This window comes from Trachemys scripta, chromosome 5 (genome assembly GCF_013100865.1).
Source record: "Trachemys scripta elegans isolate TJP31775 chromosome 5, CAS_Tse_1.0, whole genome shotgun sequence".
Taxonomy (NCBI): domain Eukaryota; kingdom Metazoa; phylum Chordata; order Testudines; family Emydidae; genus Trachemys; species Trachemys scripta.
The window spans coordinates 23382633-23402474 of record NC_048302.1 but is presented as its reverse complement, the minus strand read 5'-3'; the positions used below and the strand labels follow the sequence as shown (position 1 = coordinate 23402474).

Sequence of the window (19842 nt, the reverse complement as noted above, 5' to 3'; positions counted from 1 at the left end):
GCTCAGCATGGGCTCGCTGTCCAGCACAAGGCACGGGGCAAGAGTAGGGATGCTGAACCTGCCACGCCTTCGCACCCTGCTAGCCCTGGTACCCATGCAGACGCACCAGCCCTGGGTACCTGCTGAGTAGGGTTGCGAGGCATCCGGTTTTTGACCTGGCTGTTAAAATTACAGTCGGCAGTGCAGCAGGGGCCCGGGGCTAAGGTGGGCTCCCTGCCTGCCCTAGCGCCGCACAGCTCCCAGAGCCAGCTGCCAGTTCCTTGTGGCCCCTAGGTGCATGGGCGGCCAGGGAAACTCCGTGTATTGCTCCCTCCCCTAGTGCTGCCTCCGCAGCTCCCATTGGGCCGGAACTGCGAGGGCAGCATGCGGAGCCTCCCTGGCCACCCATGCGCCTGGAGGCTGCTTCCTTGAAGCCATGGTAAGCACCGCTGGGACCCTGCACCTCTTCCTGCACCCCAATCCCCTGTGCCAGCCCGGAGTCCCCTCCTGCACCGAAACCCCTCCTGTACCTCGCACCCCCCCAACACCCTGCCCCAAGCCCCCTCCTGCACCTCAAACCCCTCATCCCTGGCCCCACCCCAGAGCCCACACCCCCGCCTGGATCCCTCACCTGAACCCCTGCCCCAGCCTGGAACCCCCTCCTTCACCCCAAACCCCTCATCCCCAGCCACACCCCCTCACACACTCCAAACCCCTCATCCCCAGCCGCACCCCAAAGCCCACACCCCCATCTGGGTCCCTCACCTGAACCCCCTGCCCCCGCCTGGAATCTTCTCCTTCACCCCAAACCCCTCATCCCCAGCTGTACCCCCTCCCGCACTCCAAACCCCTCAGCCGTACCCCAGAACTCCCTTCCGCACCTCAAACCCCTCATCCCCAGCCCCACCCCAGAGCCCACACCCTCACCTGTGTTGCTGGCACAGGGGCCCGAGGACAGCAACAGTGGGGTTCGTTGCCCGGAGTGCTTCGCGCCAATAAACATACCGGGGTGGAGAAACAATCAAAGTTTATTTGAGATCTCAAAGTGGTGCAAGGAGACAGGCAAGTCTCAAATCGAGCACACCAGCAAAAACAGTTTCTCTCTTCTTTATACATTTTACAACTAAGCCCCCACTCTCTCCCCCTCTCTACCACCTCCCCTCTACCACCTCCCCCTCTACTCCCCCTCCCCTCTCTACCGAAGGCATGTTTATACATTTAAGCAATTAAAATCATTCTAGGGCTATAAATCTAACTTGTTAGTAACTTCTCCCTAAACAGTTATTTGGTTCTGTTTACCCTTAGTTTATTACCCCTTCCCCAGCTAGAAACATGCAAACCTCATCATTAGCGTTTGGTACCTAGTATGAACAAGGTCCTAATTGCTAACTAGCTGTTTACACATTCCAATTCCTGTCCTTGGTTGTTGAGGCCGATTAGAGTTAAACATGGAAGGATAGAGTTTAAACATGGAAGAACTCTGGCTCAGGCAAGCCTAGTAACCCCAACACCTGAATCCCTCACCTGAACCCCCTCCTTCACCCCAAACCCCTCATCCCCAGCCACACCCCCTCCCGCACTCCAAACCCCTCAGCCTCACCCCCAAGCCCCCTCCTGTACCCCCAAACCCCTCACCCCAACCCCACCCCCTCTTGCACTCCAAACCTCTCAGCCGCACCCCAAACCCCTCATCCCCAGCCCCACCCAAGAGTCTGCACCCCCAGGCAATCATCTCCCCCCTGCACCCCAACCCCAGCCCACAGCCCTCTCCTGCACCCCAAACCCCTCATCTCCGGCCCCACCTGGAGACTGCACCCCCAGCCAGAGCCCTCCCCCTCCGAGGGTGGGGGCGAGCAAGCGAGCGACAGAGAGAGGGGGTTGGAGTGAGTGGGGGCAGGATTTGGCGAAGAGGCGGGTCGGGGGGGGTGTTCAATTTTGTGTGATTAAAAAGTTGGCAACCCTATTGCGGAGTAGCCCCGGGTTGTGGCCCCACAGCTGCATGGGGGCCGTGTACACATGTGCCCTGTGGCAGAGATAGGTGCGCGCTGGCCCTGGTGCACAGCACTTCCGCAACGCCCCAAGTGTCTGTACAGGGTAGATCACACACCGCTGGGACTATTTTTCTCTCAATCTCGGCGGCACACCTCCAGCCTAGAATGATCGCGGAGGGATCTCTACTGCGAGGCTCCAGCAGGCCAGGGCTGAGAAGGAGTGAACGCGTGCGCATCTCCCTACCGATGCGGAGAGCGCAGCCAATAGGAAGGGGTGTTCGCTACTCTGGCCGTGGGACTGGGAGGAGTCAAGCGCCGTCAGGTAGGGAGCAGGTAGCACGTCACAGCGGCTCGCGCGGTAGGTGCAGACGCGAGCGCCGGGGGGAAGCGGCAGCCAATTGCTGCCCTATCGTCGCGGTACGGAAGGCGCGAAGGTCAGGAGCAAAGCAGCTGACTTTTACCCGCCCGCTTCCGGATGTGGGGCTGTTCTCCAGCCAGAGCGAAGCTGGTGAGCGACGCCTTTCTCGTTTCCATGGCAGCTGGCCTGGCCCAATCGGCTGCCAGAATGAGGCTTGATTGACGCGGGCATTGCCCTATCGCTAGCGGAGTTTCAGCGCGAGGGGATGGTCCAGGCTAGTACCGCCTCCCTCTGAACCTGGCGGTGGGACGGAAGGAGGCAGCCCGCCTAGCCAGGTGGTAAGAGTCTCTCCCGGCCCGGCCCGGGGCGCAGGGGGAGTCAGCCGGGGAGCGGGGTGATTCCCGTCTTCCCTTCCGGGCCTGCACCCGCCCCCTGGGCCCCGGGGGGGCTGGGGACTAGCAACATCCCCGTGCCGGGCAGCTGGGCCCGTGACCGCGGTGGGCTCCCGGTCACTGGCGGTCAGGGGCGGAGGTGTTCCCCTAGGCGTGACTGTGGGGCGGCGTTAAGCAGGCGGGCAGACTCGATAACGGCACAGGCTAGCTGTAGACCCGAGCGCACAGCACGCTGCTTTGGTGTGTCTTGGCCTCCAGAGGCTCTTGCCTGTGTCAGCCTGTGGGGTTCTTGTAACGCTCCCCTCCTTTCCCCCAGTGGCTTGTAAGGCATTGGCTGGCGCCACTGCTCTCTTGGATGGCTTCTGAATTGTTGGCAGGGAGTCTAGCTCTAGGGATGGGGTCCTGCTCTTTTAGAGCCAGAGCATGTGAGTTGTATCCTTGCTGCATCTGGATTCCACGCGGCCACAGAAGGTTACCACATAGTGACAGCTGCCAGGTTCCTGGGTGACTGTGAATTTGTTAAGACTTTCAAAATAAGCAATTAAAGGAAACACTTGCAGGTCATATGGTCTCTCAGATAAACATACACAATGTGATAGTTTATCTGTGCCAAAAAACAACTTAAGCTCTGCCTTCTTCTTCTTCTTTTTTTTTTAAAGGCACCCTTAAAGACAGGTTGAGGAGTTTTGAAACCTACCAAAAACTTCTAGCTTATACCCTGTAGTAATCTTAAAAAAACAAACAAAACCAAAAAACCCCCACCACTTTTCCTTTGGATACTTATAAGGGGAGTGAACCTAGTGTTCAAAATGGAACCCTAGTTTTAACCTTTAACTATAGAGCTTGTGCATAGTGGCCCTGTTCAGGTTAATTCTTAATGATCTGCAACTCAAAAACAACAGTTTTTTTTTCTGGTATCCCATCTATTAATATTATGGTTTTGCAGGGTAGTGGAAACACCAGTCAGGAGCCACTTTGCAATTAAGGCACTACGATAAACATAATTACTAAATAATCCTGACAGACCTGCACAGCAGGGACTAGAATTGTGGTTCTTCACCTGTAAAAATACATGCCTTGAGCTAAAATAAAACCTCAGTCACATTGGCGAAGTACAGACTGACACTTGGACCTGATTCTCCACTGTCTTGGACCTTGCATAGTCATGTATACACATACATAGTATGTGTAAAATATTACCAGATCAGAATAGTCCTATTTTATGCCCACTTTGCACAGGAATAAATGATTACCCAAGGTCCAAGGCAGTTGTTTCCAAGCTTTAGCCAGCAATGACGGGGCACAGTGCTATCGCCCTGATCCTGCAAATACTTCATGTATGTACTTTTTTCATGTAAGTAATGCATGGTTAAATTTAAGCACACGTGTAAATCATTGCAGCATTAGGACATGTAACGCATTCCAATTAGATAAAACAATAATTAATAGCTTAGTCTTCAATTAAACCTTCTGCATGTGTTTTCAAGGAGATTTACCAGTGGAAAGGAGTAAAATAAGGCACTTTGATCATTAAATGTTATGCAGCCACCAGGTAGTTTGTTAGCACAATTCTGTTTGTTTAAATAGAAGATTTAAAATGTAGTTTTAAAATTGTTGGATCATTTGTCTAAATCTAGTGTGACTTCACTCAAATCAGTAGAGTTGCACCTCTACAAAACTGGAATATGTAAGAGTACAATCTGGTTTACTGTTTCTTTGTTTAGGATTCCCCCCCCCCTTCCAAAGAATTCAACTTAAGTTACAGAATAAATTATATGGCTGTTCCTTGTAGGGAGTGAGGCGGACAGGACGACACATCCTGCAATCAAATGTTTCCTACTTCATCTCCTGACAGTCCAGGTCACCGCATGGCTGTTGGGCACTGTGTTCTGGGGAGGCATAGTTTCCTGTGAGCATCCTGCATGTGATGGCAAGGTGGTGTCTGGCCCGGACTGTTACTGTGGTGTCCCTCACTGTAACTCTGTCTGCTGTTGGTGTCAGGTACCCTAGCTGCCGACTCCCTCACCCCCTGCTCCATCCCTTCAGAGAGCTTGCCTACAGGTATTTAAATTATAACATAGCAGTGACATAACCCTGCTACTTCTCATAAACGATAAAGCAAGGTTGAGGTCTAAGGCCTTGATCCCGCAACTATGTATGTGAGTGCTTAACTTTACATATATGAGTAGTCCCACTGAAGTTTCTCATGGGACTATTCATGTAAAGTTATGTATGTTTTGGCATCATCAGGGCTTATTTACCCCTGTTATTTACTTATTTACCCCTGTTACACTGCCACTCCATCAAAAGTGTATTTCAGATATTAAAATCAAAATTCTGCCATCAGATCTGTTGAACTCGGAGTTGCAAATATGTGAGTTGCACATACATATCCTGTGAGTGAATTTGGCGCTTAGTATGGTACATAGTTTTGGTAAAATCCCAAAAAGCAGCAGATGATTTTAATCCTGTAAACATGTATGCAAATATGTAAGTTTGTCACAAGTAGTTACCGTTAGAGACAAGTTACTCACTTGCATATGTTTACAGTTTTGGGCTTATATAATTTTACTGAAAGTCATGACAGTCTTGATGTATTAATTTTTCATACTTGTAGAGAGGAATTAATTTTACCAAATAATGGGAAATATAGCTAGGAAAAGAGATCTCGGATGGAAAGGTTGTGGGTCTAGTTGAGGAATGGGGCAATATTATTGCCTATTTATTCATTACACTTTTATAAATAAAATAAAAAGAAGTAATGTGACAATTCCTGGTGTGTGTATTCATAATACTTATGTAACACTATAATGTAATTCCGATGAGCTGAACTATGCTGTAATTTTGGAATGTCACCACTTCCTTACTCAAAAAGTATTTTTGGGCATGTAATGAGTTGTTATAATCATTTGAAGAATTATGCTGCAATTTTGCTCATACCATCTGATTTTTTTGAGGTTCTTTGGTTTCAGTAAAAGTGCGTTGCTTGGCTAGGGCTGAAAAGGTATCCAATATTCAGACCCTGGGAGTAGACAGATCAGAGGAAGAAATTTCTCTGGTTTACTCAACTACAGATAAGTCATTGGACGGGTGGGACTGGGTGTATATTTTTAGGCTTAATATGTTACTACTTCTTTAAAAATTTTAACACCATGTCTTTTTTTCTCTCTTTACAATCTGGAGTTGTAAAACTTGGAATTAAATAACTTCATTAATATTTTTTCAGGAGTATAACACTTACTCTTTTCCCCCCCCCCCCTCAATAGCTCAGTTCCAGTACATTGGTTTCATTTTTACCCTGTCAGCATGCTGAGCTGTTACAATCCAAATGAAAATGTCCAGAACAAAGCTCACACATCCCCATATCCAGGGTCAAAGGTTGAGCGCAGCAAAGTACCTACTGATAAAGTGGGCTGGCTAGTTGAGTGGGAGGATTACAAGCCTGTGGAATACACTGCAGCCTCTGTCTTGGCTGGACCCACGTGGGCAGATCCGCAAATCAGGTAAGCGGTGTCTGGCCAAAAGAAATTGTGGGTTCTTCTAGATAAATGTGGTTCTGCTGTAGAGAAAGGAAGGAATTTGTTTTGAATACGTCGGACAGAGAGAAGTTTGATCTACTTCTGCTTTAAATATCTTTCCTAAAATTACATGTACACCCGGTGCTTATGAAAGTGAAGGACTTAATAATGCTGGCTAGAGTACTGTATAACTTGGATAGGCTCCGTAAACCGTCCACACATCTTCTACTGCACTGCACCTGTGACTATGGATAGGTAGTAATTTTCTTCTAGAATGAATGGGATACCAGGCACAGCCGGATAGTCAAATGAAGCTAGTTCTGTAACATATGCCCATTTCTGTGGCAATGAAAGCGGTTAGTAACATGATGAGAGAGCTTTACTTCTGCATGGAATAAAGATGAGTAAAAACTCAGTCTTGCTACACTGTCCTTTCAGACATTATTGACATCAGGGCTAGAATGCTGCAGCAGCAGCTATATGGAGGTAGAGAAAGTGTTTAATAATATGTACGTTTCCATTTGTTTATATTGGTATATGAAATGCAAACACACAGTAATAATACACTGTTAGAATTCTAGAATTGACCACTTGGATTCAAGAAATGCAGAAGTTAAGGTTGAGTGCCCAGCTTTGACTCTGCTTGCTTGTACATGTGTATATCAATCCGGTTTAATGTAATTGTATATCATTTCTTAAAGAATGCAATCTACATGTTTTACAACACTAGATATGTATGTGTCTAAGATACCTTGTGATCCTGTATTTAAACTGTATGCGAACACGTGCACAAAAGGGGCAAAATAAAGTTAGTGCTTCAATCTTAATTTTCATGTTTCCTGACTTTCCATTAATATTTGATCGCATTTATTACTTATTATATTATTATTTGCATAGCATCTAATAGCAAGGGCTCTTGAAAGACTTAGGGTAGAAATGACTATATTGTGCTAGTGCGAAGTAGCCGTAGCACGGGTATATTCTCCCTCTAAATGTTCATAATTCTTAAAAGTGCTGATCCAGATGCTAGGTGTCAGTGCAATCTTCGAAGCAAGCCAGGTTTGAAGAAAATTGGGTCAATGGTTGTAAAGTTATGAATATTTGATGAAAAAACCTTTTGAAATATGCACATATGTCTGTCTGCATGCTCCTCTATAGACTCTTGGGGTGATTTTCAAAGGCACTCATAGGAATTAAATGCAAACTCCTACCAAAAGTCAGTGATGTAATTGGAAAAGTGTTTAGTATGTATTTTTCATATGCTCATAACTTTGATAAATCACAGCCAATTAAAGGTCTCCTCAGGGATTGTATCTGTGTCAAGTTTCAAAGCTTGGCTATTTTGTCCTCTAGACCTGGCTCAAAAAAAAATTGGTTAAAAATTTATAAAATGGGAAAAATAAATGTTTGCCAGGTTCAAAAGTGGACAAAGGGATTTTGTTCAAACTTTAAAACAAACACACATTTTTGGGCCGGAATCAGTAATGGACAGTATCATCCCCAAAGGTGGATATTTTAGAAACTTAAAATGTCAAATCCATATATCACCTGTTAGAAGTATTGAGAGATTCTGCAGTTTGCAAATGCTGACATTTTAATGGGGGCAGGAGCAAAGCTTAGAAAAATAGGGCTGCAATTCAGTTTTAGACTTTTTGGTGAACCAAGTGCCATCCCTGAGACATTTGGCGTTGCAGATCCTTTGGATGGCATTACAGCCTTTATAATTAACAGCTATTGGTTACTTAGTAACTTACTCTATACTACTCTTCCCTAAAACAGTGCCAAAAACTTTTCTCCCAAATTCAATGAGAAGGATGGACAAGTGGAGAGGAGGAGTCTGAGTGGCTTGTATGAGGTTGAAAATGGAAGGCCCAGGTAGGTATTTTTGCTCCTTAATCTTCTATGACAGTGTTGTGACACTGCACCCCATATTTGTCATAGTAATATTATGATATGATTGTGATTTAATTATGGTGCATTTTGAACAAGATAAGTCACATGAGATGTCATTGAAAAAGTTATGATTTGCTGAATATGATTAACATATTTGTATGCATGTATCATTTTTGTAGCTGAAGTTATGAATATTGACTGTATCTGTATTTCAAATGTAGTTACACCTGTGTAATGCCCACTAGACAAGATGCTTTCAATCTAGATTGCCCTGAATAGGCCCTTCCCAACCAGCTATGAGCCATTAGGGAAGACAATAGGCCTTAGGAGAAGCTTATCTCCTACCTGGTGAGCCTTCCTGAGAACACTCCAGACAGCCTGTAAATAACGGCTGCTATGACTCTACAAGGACATGTGACCCAAGCCACATAATTCTGGACTCCATCTTGAGATGTCGATATTTTTCCACAAACTGGTCTGGGAACCAAGTTTTGAAGCAAAGGGTTCCTGCCATAGCTAAAGCTATATAAGGCAGGGAGTGACCTCATCTGGGGTTCTTCACTCCCCACACAAGATAACTCCTGGAAACACCTGAGGAACAAAGACTGAACTGGGGGAAGTGTTGGACCCAGGCTAAAGGGATTTCTAGCCTGTATATGAAAGACCTGGGGATTCCAAGCTGTAAGGCAAGTGCAGCTTGTCCCTTAAGAATCTGCAGGCTGCTTGTATCATCAGCCAGGGTGAGAATTTGCCAATTCATGTCCTATCTTCCTAATATCTTAGATTTAGTTTGTGTTTTTGTTTATTTACTAGGTAATTTGCTTTGATCTGTTTGCTATGACTTATAATTACTTAAAATCTATCTTCAGTTAATAAACTTGTTTTTGCTTTATCTAAACCAGTGAGTTGGAGTGAAGTGCGTGGGAAATTGTAGTTCAAGGGGCAAAGGCTGTTGCATATTTCTCTCCACATTGAGGGGAGGCGGGGCGAACTCTGAGCTTACTCTGCACAGTTCCCTGTGCAGCGCAAGACGATATAATTTTGGGTTCGTACTCCAGAGGGGGTGTGTGCCTGGGTTGCTGAGAGTTACCTTGGCTGTAGCCTTTCTATTGTTGTTTCGTGCAGTGGCTAGGCAGAGAGCCTGCATGAAAGCTGATGGGTGTGTCTCTAGGGTGTATGCTGGTGGAAGTGTAGGACCGGGAGCATTCTGCAGCTTGTCACAACAGCACAGTGTGAGAGGGAGCCCAGGTTGGTGGTCAGAGGGCTCAGTGGTACCCCAGTTCCAGGTGGCACCCTGGGGGGAACTCCTCACAAATTTCATTTGAGAAGGTGTGGTTTTTAATGTTTTTTGTATCTGATTTAGCATGTGTTACATACTAGACCAGAATAGCACATTGTCTGTGCTGACTTAACTGGTGCAAAGTCCCACACCAGAAAGTTTGCTTAGAAGAGGACTGTAAAGGAGCAATATAGTGGTGGGCCTGTAGCTAACACAGCCCCCAAGATGGGAGGATGTGTTGGGTGTGGGAGAATGTGCTGTAGGGTGTGTTGCATCTGCTTTAGCGTCTGCTGGCAGAACTTCTAAGGAAACACCACCTCCCTCCCTGAGGTGAAAGTCTCTCAGTCTGGATGCAGCAGTTCTCATTGACGCAGGAAGGTACAGTTTGTACCTCTCTGCAGCAGAGGTGAATCTAGCACACTATATTTAAACTGTTTGTTTATTCTCTATAGATTAGTGTGTTTCACACATCAGAGATGAGATTGGAAAGCTGATTATCAAGCTGAGGGCAAGATTGTGACCTTCCCCTACTTGCTAGTATACAGTGTCTCCTTTCTCTTCTATATGGACTACCCACATAGCCAGCCCATGTGTGAGGCTAGAGAAGACTGTGAAGGGCTGCTACTTCCCCCCCCCCCCCAGCAAAATGGGGTTGGGACCTTGACCCCCATGCCCTGGCATGTAGAACTGCTCTTGCAAACCAGTCACAATTCCTTCCCTAGACTGCTCCTGGGATGGTGCAGCTATGTGCTCCATCCTCCTCACCATTTATCTTGGAGTAGGAACAATTTAGAACCCTCAGGAGAGTTGTAGTCATGATCTGGAGGTGAGACTACTTTAATTCTTTGACACCATTTCATTTTTCCCTGTGTTTGGTTATTTAGATCCCAAGGTAAAAGAACAAACCAAAGAATGTCCCTCCAAAGTTCCAGGATCTCTTGCCATATTTTGTAAACTCCTGTAATACTGTATTTTAAAAGAAAGTTTTGTGGTTTTACTTTTGTATCGTATTGTCAAATTTAGGAAATGTAATGGAGCTTGATCTCACTAAAATGTTTAATAATATTTTCTGTCCATACCTTGACAGAGAGGGAATGAGGTACATGTCAACACTAAGAACTTGACCAAATATACATTGTTATCTTCCTCTTTCCTCCTTCTGTCATTGCTTATTATTTGAATGAAGCTGGGAGTATTTGTACATATTGGGGATTTCATATGTACCACCTTCTCTTTCAGAAATCCGTCTGGCAGGACGGGATTGGTGGGTCGAGGATTATTAGGGCGCTGGGGACCAAACCATGCTGCAGATCCTATAATAACTAGGTAAGGGAGACAGGATCAGAGGATGATATGCCAGCAGAATGGAAAAATGTAGAACTTGCATTCATGTGTACATGTCAGGTACCTGTATCAAAATATAATCAAAATTTGTCATATACATTTATCTATTACATGGATGTTACCTATGTGCAATTAGGTTAATGAAATATTAGGCAAATGCTTTATTTTCATCTTTGGAGAGGTGAATGGGAAGTCATCAGTCAGGATAGACCATCACTTAAACTGGGGAAGCTGGTTTAAAAAAAGAGGAATAATGCAGCTGGTAAACCACTGTAGGAAAGTATTAACAAGATGACATATGGTAAAAACATCTGAAAGCACAATGGTGTTGCAGAATACCTTGCATGATTATCATCATCATCATATGCCAACAGGCCTTTCCAGTGCCCTGTGTAAAATTACTAGTTATCTTTTTTTAAAGATTGTAGGTTTGAAATTCACAACTGGTAATAACTGAAATTCAGCATGGCACGTTGCGAGATGTGTATTTCCACTGTACTGTTTGAGATGCTGTCTGATTTTAATGCCTTATATGAGGAGGTGCTCTCTCCTGTTCAGGTCAAAATACACAGCAATTTTATGATACTGTTGCATTCAAATTTAATATATATAACATTGCATACAAAAACACATTAAAGATTGTTAGGTGGCAAAGTCAAGCACTCAAAAGTTAGATGTCAGAATTATGGTTGTCTGTGCAACCTTAATTGGTCCTCCTTGGGCATATACATTGTGATAGTCTTTAATAACATGATCATATACCATTTTTTTAGCATCATACCATTGCCTAATCCAATTTACAGGATGGGTAGTCCTCGGGAAATGAGGCAACAGATCAATATTTCTTTTTATGGTCATGATTCAGTGTGTGGCCCTGTAGCTTATTTATTGCATACCATCCAAACCCGTCTCTAAGTACAAAATTATTACTTTTTTCTCGGGCTTTTTATGCTGCTCATCACCATATTAGGGTTATACTATCTGAATACTTCAGAAACATTGACCTGCACATGGAGATAAGAGAGCATTTTTATCCCCATTTCACAGATGAGGAAACTAAAATAAGGACATAGAAATTTATCAGGAAACACAGTGAATCAATGGAAGAACCAGGATTAGAACTCCCCGATAAGCAGTAACTAGCTCCCAAGCCTTTACTCATTGCTCCAGACCACGCTTTCTTAATTCCAGAGTGTCTGAGCAACCACAATTCCTATTGACTTCAGTTGCAATTGTGAGCACTAAGCACTCTTGTCTCAGGTATCTAAAAGTGGGCACCTAGAAAATAAGGAACGCACAACTTGTGTGAAAAGTTTTAAGTGACTTGCCCATCATCACCTAGGAACTCTGGAAAAGGCAGGGATTTAATCCAATTCTCTAGGGCAGCTTTCAGCTGCCTTATTACAAGACAATCTGTTCTGTTTTACAGTCCTCGGCCTCATTCACCACACCACACCTTCCAACCTCAAGAGCAAATAATGCAGGGGCAGAAACAGTCTCATTCACTTGACGACCTTGATTAATTCCAAAGAATGGAAAATAATTTTCCTTGTTTGTCATTCCCTGCAGGTGGAAGAGAGATAGCAGTGGCAATAAAATAGCTCACCCAATCTCTGGCAAGAACATTTTACAGTTTGTAGCAATCAAGAGGAAAGACTGTGGGGAATGGGCCATCCCAGGGGTAAGAACCAAAGCACGAAGCAGACATTACAATTACTGTCTAGTAAGACTATGAAAATGTAATTGATATTGATTTGATAGCTAGTGTGCATATCCTCTGAATGACATCCTCTTGTGAGGCACATGAGGTACTTTAGAAAGCATCAAGGAAAACTAAAATATTGTTTTACCAAAAAGCCATTAAACTTCTGTTTTCTTTTTATTGCCATGATACAAGACAGTATTTGCTTCTAACTAGGACTATTCTTTCTGACTTCATTTATTTACAGATGTCACACTTCTTTTATTATTGCTGATTACTGTTGGTGTCCATAACCCTTTACAAGTGCATTGTAGCTCCTTGAATGATTTACAGTCTAACACAGACCAATAGAACATACAGAATGAAGAGCAGATGGAATAATGAGAGCAGACAGGGCCTAAGAGGGATATCAGTATAGGGTGTTTTTGTTTTTGTTTAGGGTATGGTAGATCCAGGAGAGAAGATAAGTGCCACACTGAAACGAGAATTTAGTGAGGAGGCCTTAAACTGCTTACAGAAATCCAGAGCAGAGAAGGAAGAGATGGAGAAGCAAATGAATACACTCTTCAACCAGGAACATTTTGTGGTAAATCTTTTTCCTTCTATGATAATCTTGTATGCTTTTAAAAAACATACTCAAACATCAATAGAATTTATAGGGGACTGGAAAAAAAACAGTAGCAGAATGACAGGTTTCAGAGTAGCAGCCGTGTTAGTCTGTATCCGCAAAAAGAACAGGAGTACTTGTGGCACCTTAGAAACTAACAAATTTATTAGAGCATAAGCTTTCGTGGGCTACAGCCCACTTCTTCGGTTTCATCCATGGCGCCACTGCGTTCTACTGTGGGAGTGGATTCTACTTGGGTCCTTCCTCTCTTGGAAATATCCTTACAACTGAGGATTTCTGAACTTTAATATGTGGTTTCCTAGCAGGGAATTTTGCTTTCGTACCAGTCAGGTGCACGTTTGGGTGTAGAATCGTAGCATGAGAGAGAACTGGATAGAGTCCTGCTTATCTGGGATCTACACTCTGGAAAAGGCATATTCTGGAAAAGGTCAATTACATCCTCAGTTTATGTATCATTTTCTCAGAGAGACTTATGTGTTGTTTTGATGGCCAAGTAGAGTTACTGGAGGTAGGAGCCCCTGTGAATCTTTTGGCTAAAGCTTCCTTAAATCCTTGTCTAATGAGGGTAATTACAGTGCACTTACACCACATTCTGTGCCAGTGCATGTAAATAAATTGTTATCATTACGGTTCCTCCTCAGTTTTGCAGTAAAGGCTGTTTTGCATTGCTTGGCACCTCTGGAATGGAGATGGGGAATTGATAGGAAAGAGAGTTTGATAGTGATGCATTTGTTATGCCTCATCAACTACTAGTCTCTCAAGAGATAAATATCACTCTAGATGTGGAAGAACGCCCAGGATCATGGATTATTTTTCTCAGGAGACATTACATGGATTATAAAACTTAAATAATGGAGAGGGATCACACAAGAAACCATTCAGTTCAAAGGCCAGCAGTCAAAGCAGCTATCGAAAAAGAACTGAGACTGTTAACTGGAACTAGTTGTAATGTTTATAATAATTTAACCCCCCCCTTTCCCCCTTTGCAAATTTTCCCTGGAATTTTGAATTTCAGTGAAAAATGGTTCAGAGCTTTCAGGAAAACTTCCTTTAGGTTTTTCAGATTTTTAAATGTTTTGACCAGCTCTATTAACTTTTATGCCTCACCAATAGAGAGATGCAGACTGCTGCAATCATAGCGAGTCTGTGAAACTTGTTTAGAATGCCATTCTATTGAGCATTCCAGTCTTTATCCTGTGGATTAATTACCTTCCCGCGAACAATAATTAATGTGTCTGACTCAGTGGGTTCTAGTGATTAAATGATGAATACGATTTATTATTGTGGTAGCACTTAGGAGCCCCAGGTTGTGCTCGGCACAGAACAAAAAGACAGCCCCTGCCCTGGGGTGCTTACAATCGAAGCATAAGACAAGAGACACTATGGATACAGACTCGGGGGGCATAAGGAAACAATGAGAAAATATTGGTCAGCATGATAGCTGGTGTGCTGAGACCATTGCCTATGTAACTCAAGATTTTGTGTCAGTATTATGGGAAAGGAGTGTTTTAAGGAGGGATTTGAAGTAAAACAATGAAGTGGCTTTGAATGTTATAAGGAGCTCCTCCTCTGAGGGGCAGCATGGGAAAAAGCACACAGATGTTGTTTGCAAATTTAACAGGAAAAGCTTTTGAATGTGCTGACTCATTTGGGGGAGCAGATCATGTACTCCTCCAGAGCATTGCAAACTAGTACAATTTACAGTCATTCTTAACCAGCGGTGAAGCCTTTTAAGATTCTGCCTCATCTCATATAATGTTGTGGCCCTCAGCTTAGGCTGTCTGTCTTCTGCTTAGGTGTATAAGGGATATGTGGATGATCCTCGTAATACAGACAATGCCTGGATAGAGACAGAAGCTGTGAACTACCATGACGAACCTGGTGGGTATCCCCATTTTTACCTTTTAGCAGTTGCTCCCCTAAATATGCTGTTACAAACTAGGGGGAAGATGACAGAAAGGTGCTACAGGTTACTCAACTGTCGTCAAGTGTGAAAATTAGGTGTTAATCTATGGAACAAAAGTCTGTGGGTGAGGTTTTTTTCTCCCTAGAGCGGTTCACCCATGGCACATAGTAATCTTTCTTCTCCAGCTCAGCCTCTTCCAATAAATATTCACAAAGGTTAGTTGGCTAAATTATGTTAGGAAAAATAGGTGCTTTGGGAGGATATCTATTTCAATCAAAACATATTGGAAGAATCATGAAAATTTAACTTAATTTTTAAAATTATATATAGTATAACTTATTGGATAGAGTCCAGACATTTAGCTAAGCCTTGTTCTTGCTACAGTATCTCTTTAAATTTGGTTTAATCTTCTGTCCTGTCATGAAACTTGGGAAGAGAGATTTAAATTTTTCAGAACTATTCCAGTAACTAGCCAATGCAAAGGACTTGTTGCTTGTTTGAAGGTATTGTTTTTGGTGAAGCCCTATAAAGGCATCCAATTATTGTTGTCTTCACTCTTCATTATAGCATGGGATTAGGCCATTGGTATTTTCAGGTACCCTACTGAAATAGTAGTATCAGAATCTGGTTTACCTCCTGGTGAATGACACGTGAGATGGAAAGTTTCCAACCATCAGCTATATAAAGGGTATAAAAAACTGGAGTAATAGGGGCAGAGGAGAGCAGAGATCAGTTGAACCTAAAACTTATTTTAGCAGGAAGACAGTGCATGTAATCACATTAATTTTACTAGCTAGCCATGGCACTTGTGAAACTACAACAATGGTGACACAAGGGTTTAGGCTATCTATTCTGTTTCCAGCTAGACAGTATAATGTCAGTTATAATAATATAATGGAGATATACCTGTCTCATAGAACTGGAAGGGACCCTGAAAGGTCATCGAGTCCAGTCCCCTGCCTTCACTAGCAGGACCAAGTACTGATTTTTGCCCCAGATTCCTAAGTGGCCCCCTCAAGGATTGAACTCACAACCCTGGGTTTAGCAGGCCAGTGCTCAAACCACTGAGTCCCTCCCCCATTATGCATGTAAGTATGAGAGGTAATTGTAACACAGAGGAAGAATGTGCTTAATGTCCTAACTGCTGTTTAAAAACCTGACTGCTATTTTTATGGCAGTAGTTGGAGTGAAACTGGCATGAACAGGCCTCCTGCAGCAGAGAGTAATGGAGCATGTAGGATAGTGAGAGGGCAGAAAAGAAGATAAAATACTGTCTTAAATCTTTTGTTTGGCAATCAGGTGAGACAATGGATAACTTGCTTCTGGAAGCAGGAGATGATGCTGGGAAAGTGAAATGGGTTGACATCAGTGAGAAACTCAAGTTATATGCAAATCATGGTGACTTCATCAAACTTGTAGCTGAGAAATGGGGAGCACACTGGAATGAAGACCCTGTTCCTGGCTACCATAAATGATGCTTCTGGAATCCAAATATAAACTGAAAACCGATGTAAGTATAAAAAAGAAAAGAACATGTTACTTTATTTAGAGAGAGGCCATCTTTTGTATCTTCGGTTTTGTTAGTCTTCAGTACTAAGAATAAATTGGTACACTAATTGCCTTTTGGTCAGAAATCCGTGCTGTCCATGGGACATAATGGTAAATACATCAGACATGAGGGGCAGAAAGCATATAGAAGTTCTCCAGTTAAAGAGCAGGAATATTTTATGATTGCAGTTAGGCGTGGCCTAAACCAAAGCATCTATAAGACTTTCTCTTCACATAATTCTAGTATCCAAACTGTGATGAACTCAGACTAAAAACAAACTGTGCTATCACGTTCTCCATTGCCTTCTCCTTAGTGATTTCCATTCAGCTCTTAACAACTGCAGACAGACATGGCAGTGTTGAGATTCTAAATTGTCTTGATTTTTATACTAATTTGTAGGCTTGGAATTTAGTTTTGTGTGCATTTGTGATACCTGTCTGGAAGAGAAACCTTTCAGGTAGGCATGAGGTTTAGTGTGATGAACTAAGTGATTTATTAATTGTGATTTGAAAGTTATATAATAAACCAGAAACTAAATGAATTCACTTTAGGAAACCACTGTCCAAAAAAAAAGTCTTGTCTGAGAAATGAGTACTCCTGATGTTGAGTATCATGAGTATTTTGCTAGACTGAATTGTTGTGTTATTCACTCATGAACAAATCCAAGAATGAATTTGAGTTGGGAGGAACCTCTAACACAAGGTTGCCCAAATATTATGACACAAAGGGTCAAACTGCTAATTTGCCAGGAAGCCAAGGGTAGGATCCAATATGCATGTATTTTGTTCTAAGACACATTTATAAGTGCACATAACCAGAATATTTGCTTGTACTTGTGCCTTCCTTGATAAGAGAGACAAATGTTTGGTTGAATTTGCCAGCAACTTAAGAACCTGCCTCTGATCTGCTTGTATCTTCCTGCTGTTACAGCATGAAAATGGCTTTCTGGGCTATATTTTAGGACTTTGTGGGCTGAATTTTACTCTTGGGCTACTCTTCAGGCAACTTTTGCTATGAATCATCTCATCTTTCCCCGTGCACTGTGGTAGAGCTGATCTTTGTTTTCTTTTTTAGATCCTCCATAGACCATCCCTGATTGATGGGTATCGTGTCTGGCTAATTGAATATCTCCAATAATGCTAACCCTGATAATGCTGCATTTGGTTGCTGACAATCTCTCAATGTTGAGTTGCAGTACTCTCAGGGATAGCCTGATGGCTCCAACATTGGGGAGCGGAATTGCATCAAGAATGTCTGCTTGCAAGTGACTGAGATTCAGCTCTAGAAAGGACGTTGAATGTGGTCTGCTGATAGGACACACAATTACATTCAACCATGAGCATCATAACTGAGACAATTCGACCAGCCCAGTACCATGGTTCCCCGTGTTATGCAACATCACTCCTCCACACATCCATTGTGAGGATGCTATAGTCTGAATGGTTGAGAAGATCAGGGCAAAACTGAGCCTACCAATATACACAGACATCTTTGACCACCCAACAGTATGTTTGTTGTCAAGGCACCTGTTGTGGGCCCACTTGTCCTGTCCAGATTTCTCTGTGATGTTGATGTGGTTTGAAGAATGGTCTGCAGCTGATGTCAGAAACCATTCTCTTATAACTGACCCGACCATGTGTGTACCCAGCCTTGATTTGCCACACTTGCTCATGTGTTCTTCTGAACCAATTTCAAATGGGCCAGGGTAAATATGCCGCCAGCCTTCACATCTTAGCTCTTTTAGTATTTCATCACCATCTAGCTCTTTATTTTCATCTGAACTTTACTACAAGTACAGTAGGGAACAATTCTGTATGGGTAGGGAGATGGTCTGGATGTTCCATCTCCAACTTCTATGGATTGTGTCCTATTGCCACCTTTCTAGTTGTTTGGTGCCCAGTACTGAATACAATGTCCTTATTTCATTTCATCTGGAAACTAGTCATGCCACAATTACGTTAATAGAAAATCAAGGACAATAAGGAAGTGAAAATGTTTTGATTTAAAAAACAAAAACGAGGAAGGCACAAATTGTGGCTCAGTCATTTAAGCTTTCAAATAAAAATTGCTTATAAATAGATCTAGGTGTACATTTCTTATTGAGTAGGTGTAAGTTTGGCTCATCTTTAAGAGCAGTCCTTTAAACAAACTCGAAGTCAGAAAAGAAAATGTTCAGTCAATGCTCAGTCTCTATTAAAGCAAAATGACGTGGAACATATGGTTTGGATGAGTAGAATCATCTACTGTTAAGGGGTTAGGCAAAGAACACAGATGAATGTTAGAGGCATGTATAGGTGTACTGTTATTTATCTCCAGAATTTTCAGTGCACCAGTAACATTAAAGATGTGTGAGAGAATAATAGAAATTCAAACAAACAAAAATAACCTTGTTGACTGGTTAGAAGTAGATAAGATGGATGGAGGACATCGTTAAATTCCCAGTGTCATCTGCAGAATGAGAAAACAGAATCTCAGATGAGAATTAACAGCTGTTTCCACTGTTCTTTATCGTTAAATACATTAAATAGAGCATAGGTTAAGTCATAGCAGTAGCCGTGAAGTAAACTATTGTAAATTAATGACCACACGAGCAAAAGCAGGTCTCTTATTTATATCAACGGGAGATGGTTGAGGAGCAGCTCCATACATAAAATATGAATGTACTGTAGTATTGTTTAGTAACTTTAACAGAGTTATTAACATTACAAATAACAAAATCCATGCTGTTTTCATAGAATTATAAACATTTCACAAAGTATTCATTAACCAACAAAACAAACAATAAATACGACAATGTGATTTACCCACTCTGAACAAGGGTGCTGGAACCTTTGTAGAAGTGGGGGGGCCAAAGCCCAAGTGGATTCCTATGTCCCTTCTCCCCTATCCCTGCACTCCCTTGTGGCCCTAGCGCCCTGTGTCCTCTACCCACACAGCATCCTGCACCTTCTAGTCACCTGGTCCAGCCAGTCTCCTACCTCCAGCGGTTGCCTGTAGCTCGCCGGGAACTAGCCGCACAGCCCATCCTCCTTCTGCTCTTCCCACCAGCCACCGTCTGGCACATGCAGCACCGTGATCAGCTCCCCCATTGCAAAGCGCAGCCCCTTCCAGCGTTGCTCTGTGCCTGCCTGAGACTTGCAGCTTGGGGGTGTGTGATGGGGCATCTGCCTCACACTGGCCCATAATGGGTTAATAGAGCCCTGGGGAGGCTGTGCAGGAGGCAGCCAATTAGAGCTGGGCTTGTCCATATAAAAAGGGCTGGGGAGCAGAGCTGCTTCAGTCTCTCTGTGGAGCTTGAGGAGG

The 19842-nt window shown here is 43.3% G+C and overlaps 1 protein-coding gene across 8 annotated transcripts; it reads left to right on the top strand.

The window, feature by feature from the left end:
• Nucleotides 1-2267: 2267 nt before the first annotated feature.
• NUDT9 (nudix hydrolase 9) lies at nucleotides 2268-19351 on the top strand. Of its 8 annotated transcripts, none has more exons than XM_034772112.1 (10): nucleotides 2331-2478; nucleotides 4513-4781; nucleotides 5987-6223; nucleotides 8018-8113; nucleotides 10650-10736; nucleotides 12324-12435; nucleotides 12896-13042; nucleotides 14881-14965; nucleotides 16290-16500; nucleotides 17614-19351. In XM_034772112.1, exons 2-9 carry the CDS (start codon nucleotides 4648-4650, stop codon nucleotides 16463-16465), a joined length of 1074 nt encoding a protein of 357 aa, XP_034628003.1. In that variant the 5' UTR covers nucleotides 2331-2478; nucleotides 4513-4647; the 3' UTR covers nucleotides 16466-16500; nucleotides 17614-19351. The 8 variants fall into 8 exon arrangements, with proteins under 8 accessions (XP_034628009.1, XP_034628003.1, XP_034628007.1 ...); XM_034772113.1 differs by lacking the exon at nucleotides 2331-2478 and adding an exon at nucleotides 2564-2666 and having other exon boundaries at nucleotides 6026-6223; XM_034772110.1 differs by lacking the exon at nucleotides 2331-2478 and adding an exon at nucleotides 2564-2666.
• The last annotated feature ends 491 nt before the right edge of the window (nucleotides 19352-19842 follow it).

What these genes read in the sequence shown, in the direction of transcription:
- NUDT9 (XM_034772112.1), top strand. Translation starts at nt 4,648, where the DNA reads ATGGCAAGGTGGTGTCTGGCCCGGACTGTTACTGTGGTGTCCCTCACT. An exon ending in TTCAGAGAGCTTGCCTACAG is followed by an intron (nt 4,782 to 5,986) that starts GTATTTAAATTA and finishes CCCCCTCAATAG; the next exon opens with CTCAGTTCCAGTACATTGGT. An exon ending in GTTGAAAATGGAAGGCCCAG is followed by an intron (nt 8,114 to 10,649) that starts GTAGGTATTTTT and finishes CTTCTCTTTCAG; the next exon opens with AAATCCGTCTGGCAGGACGG.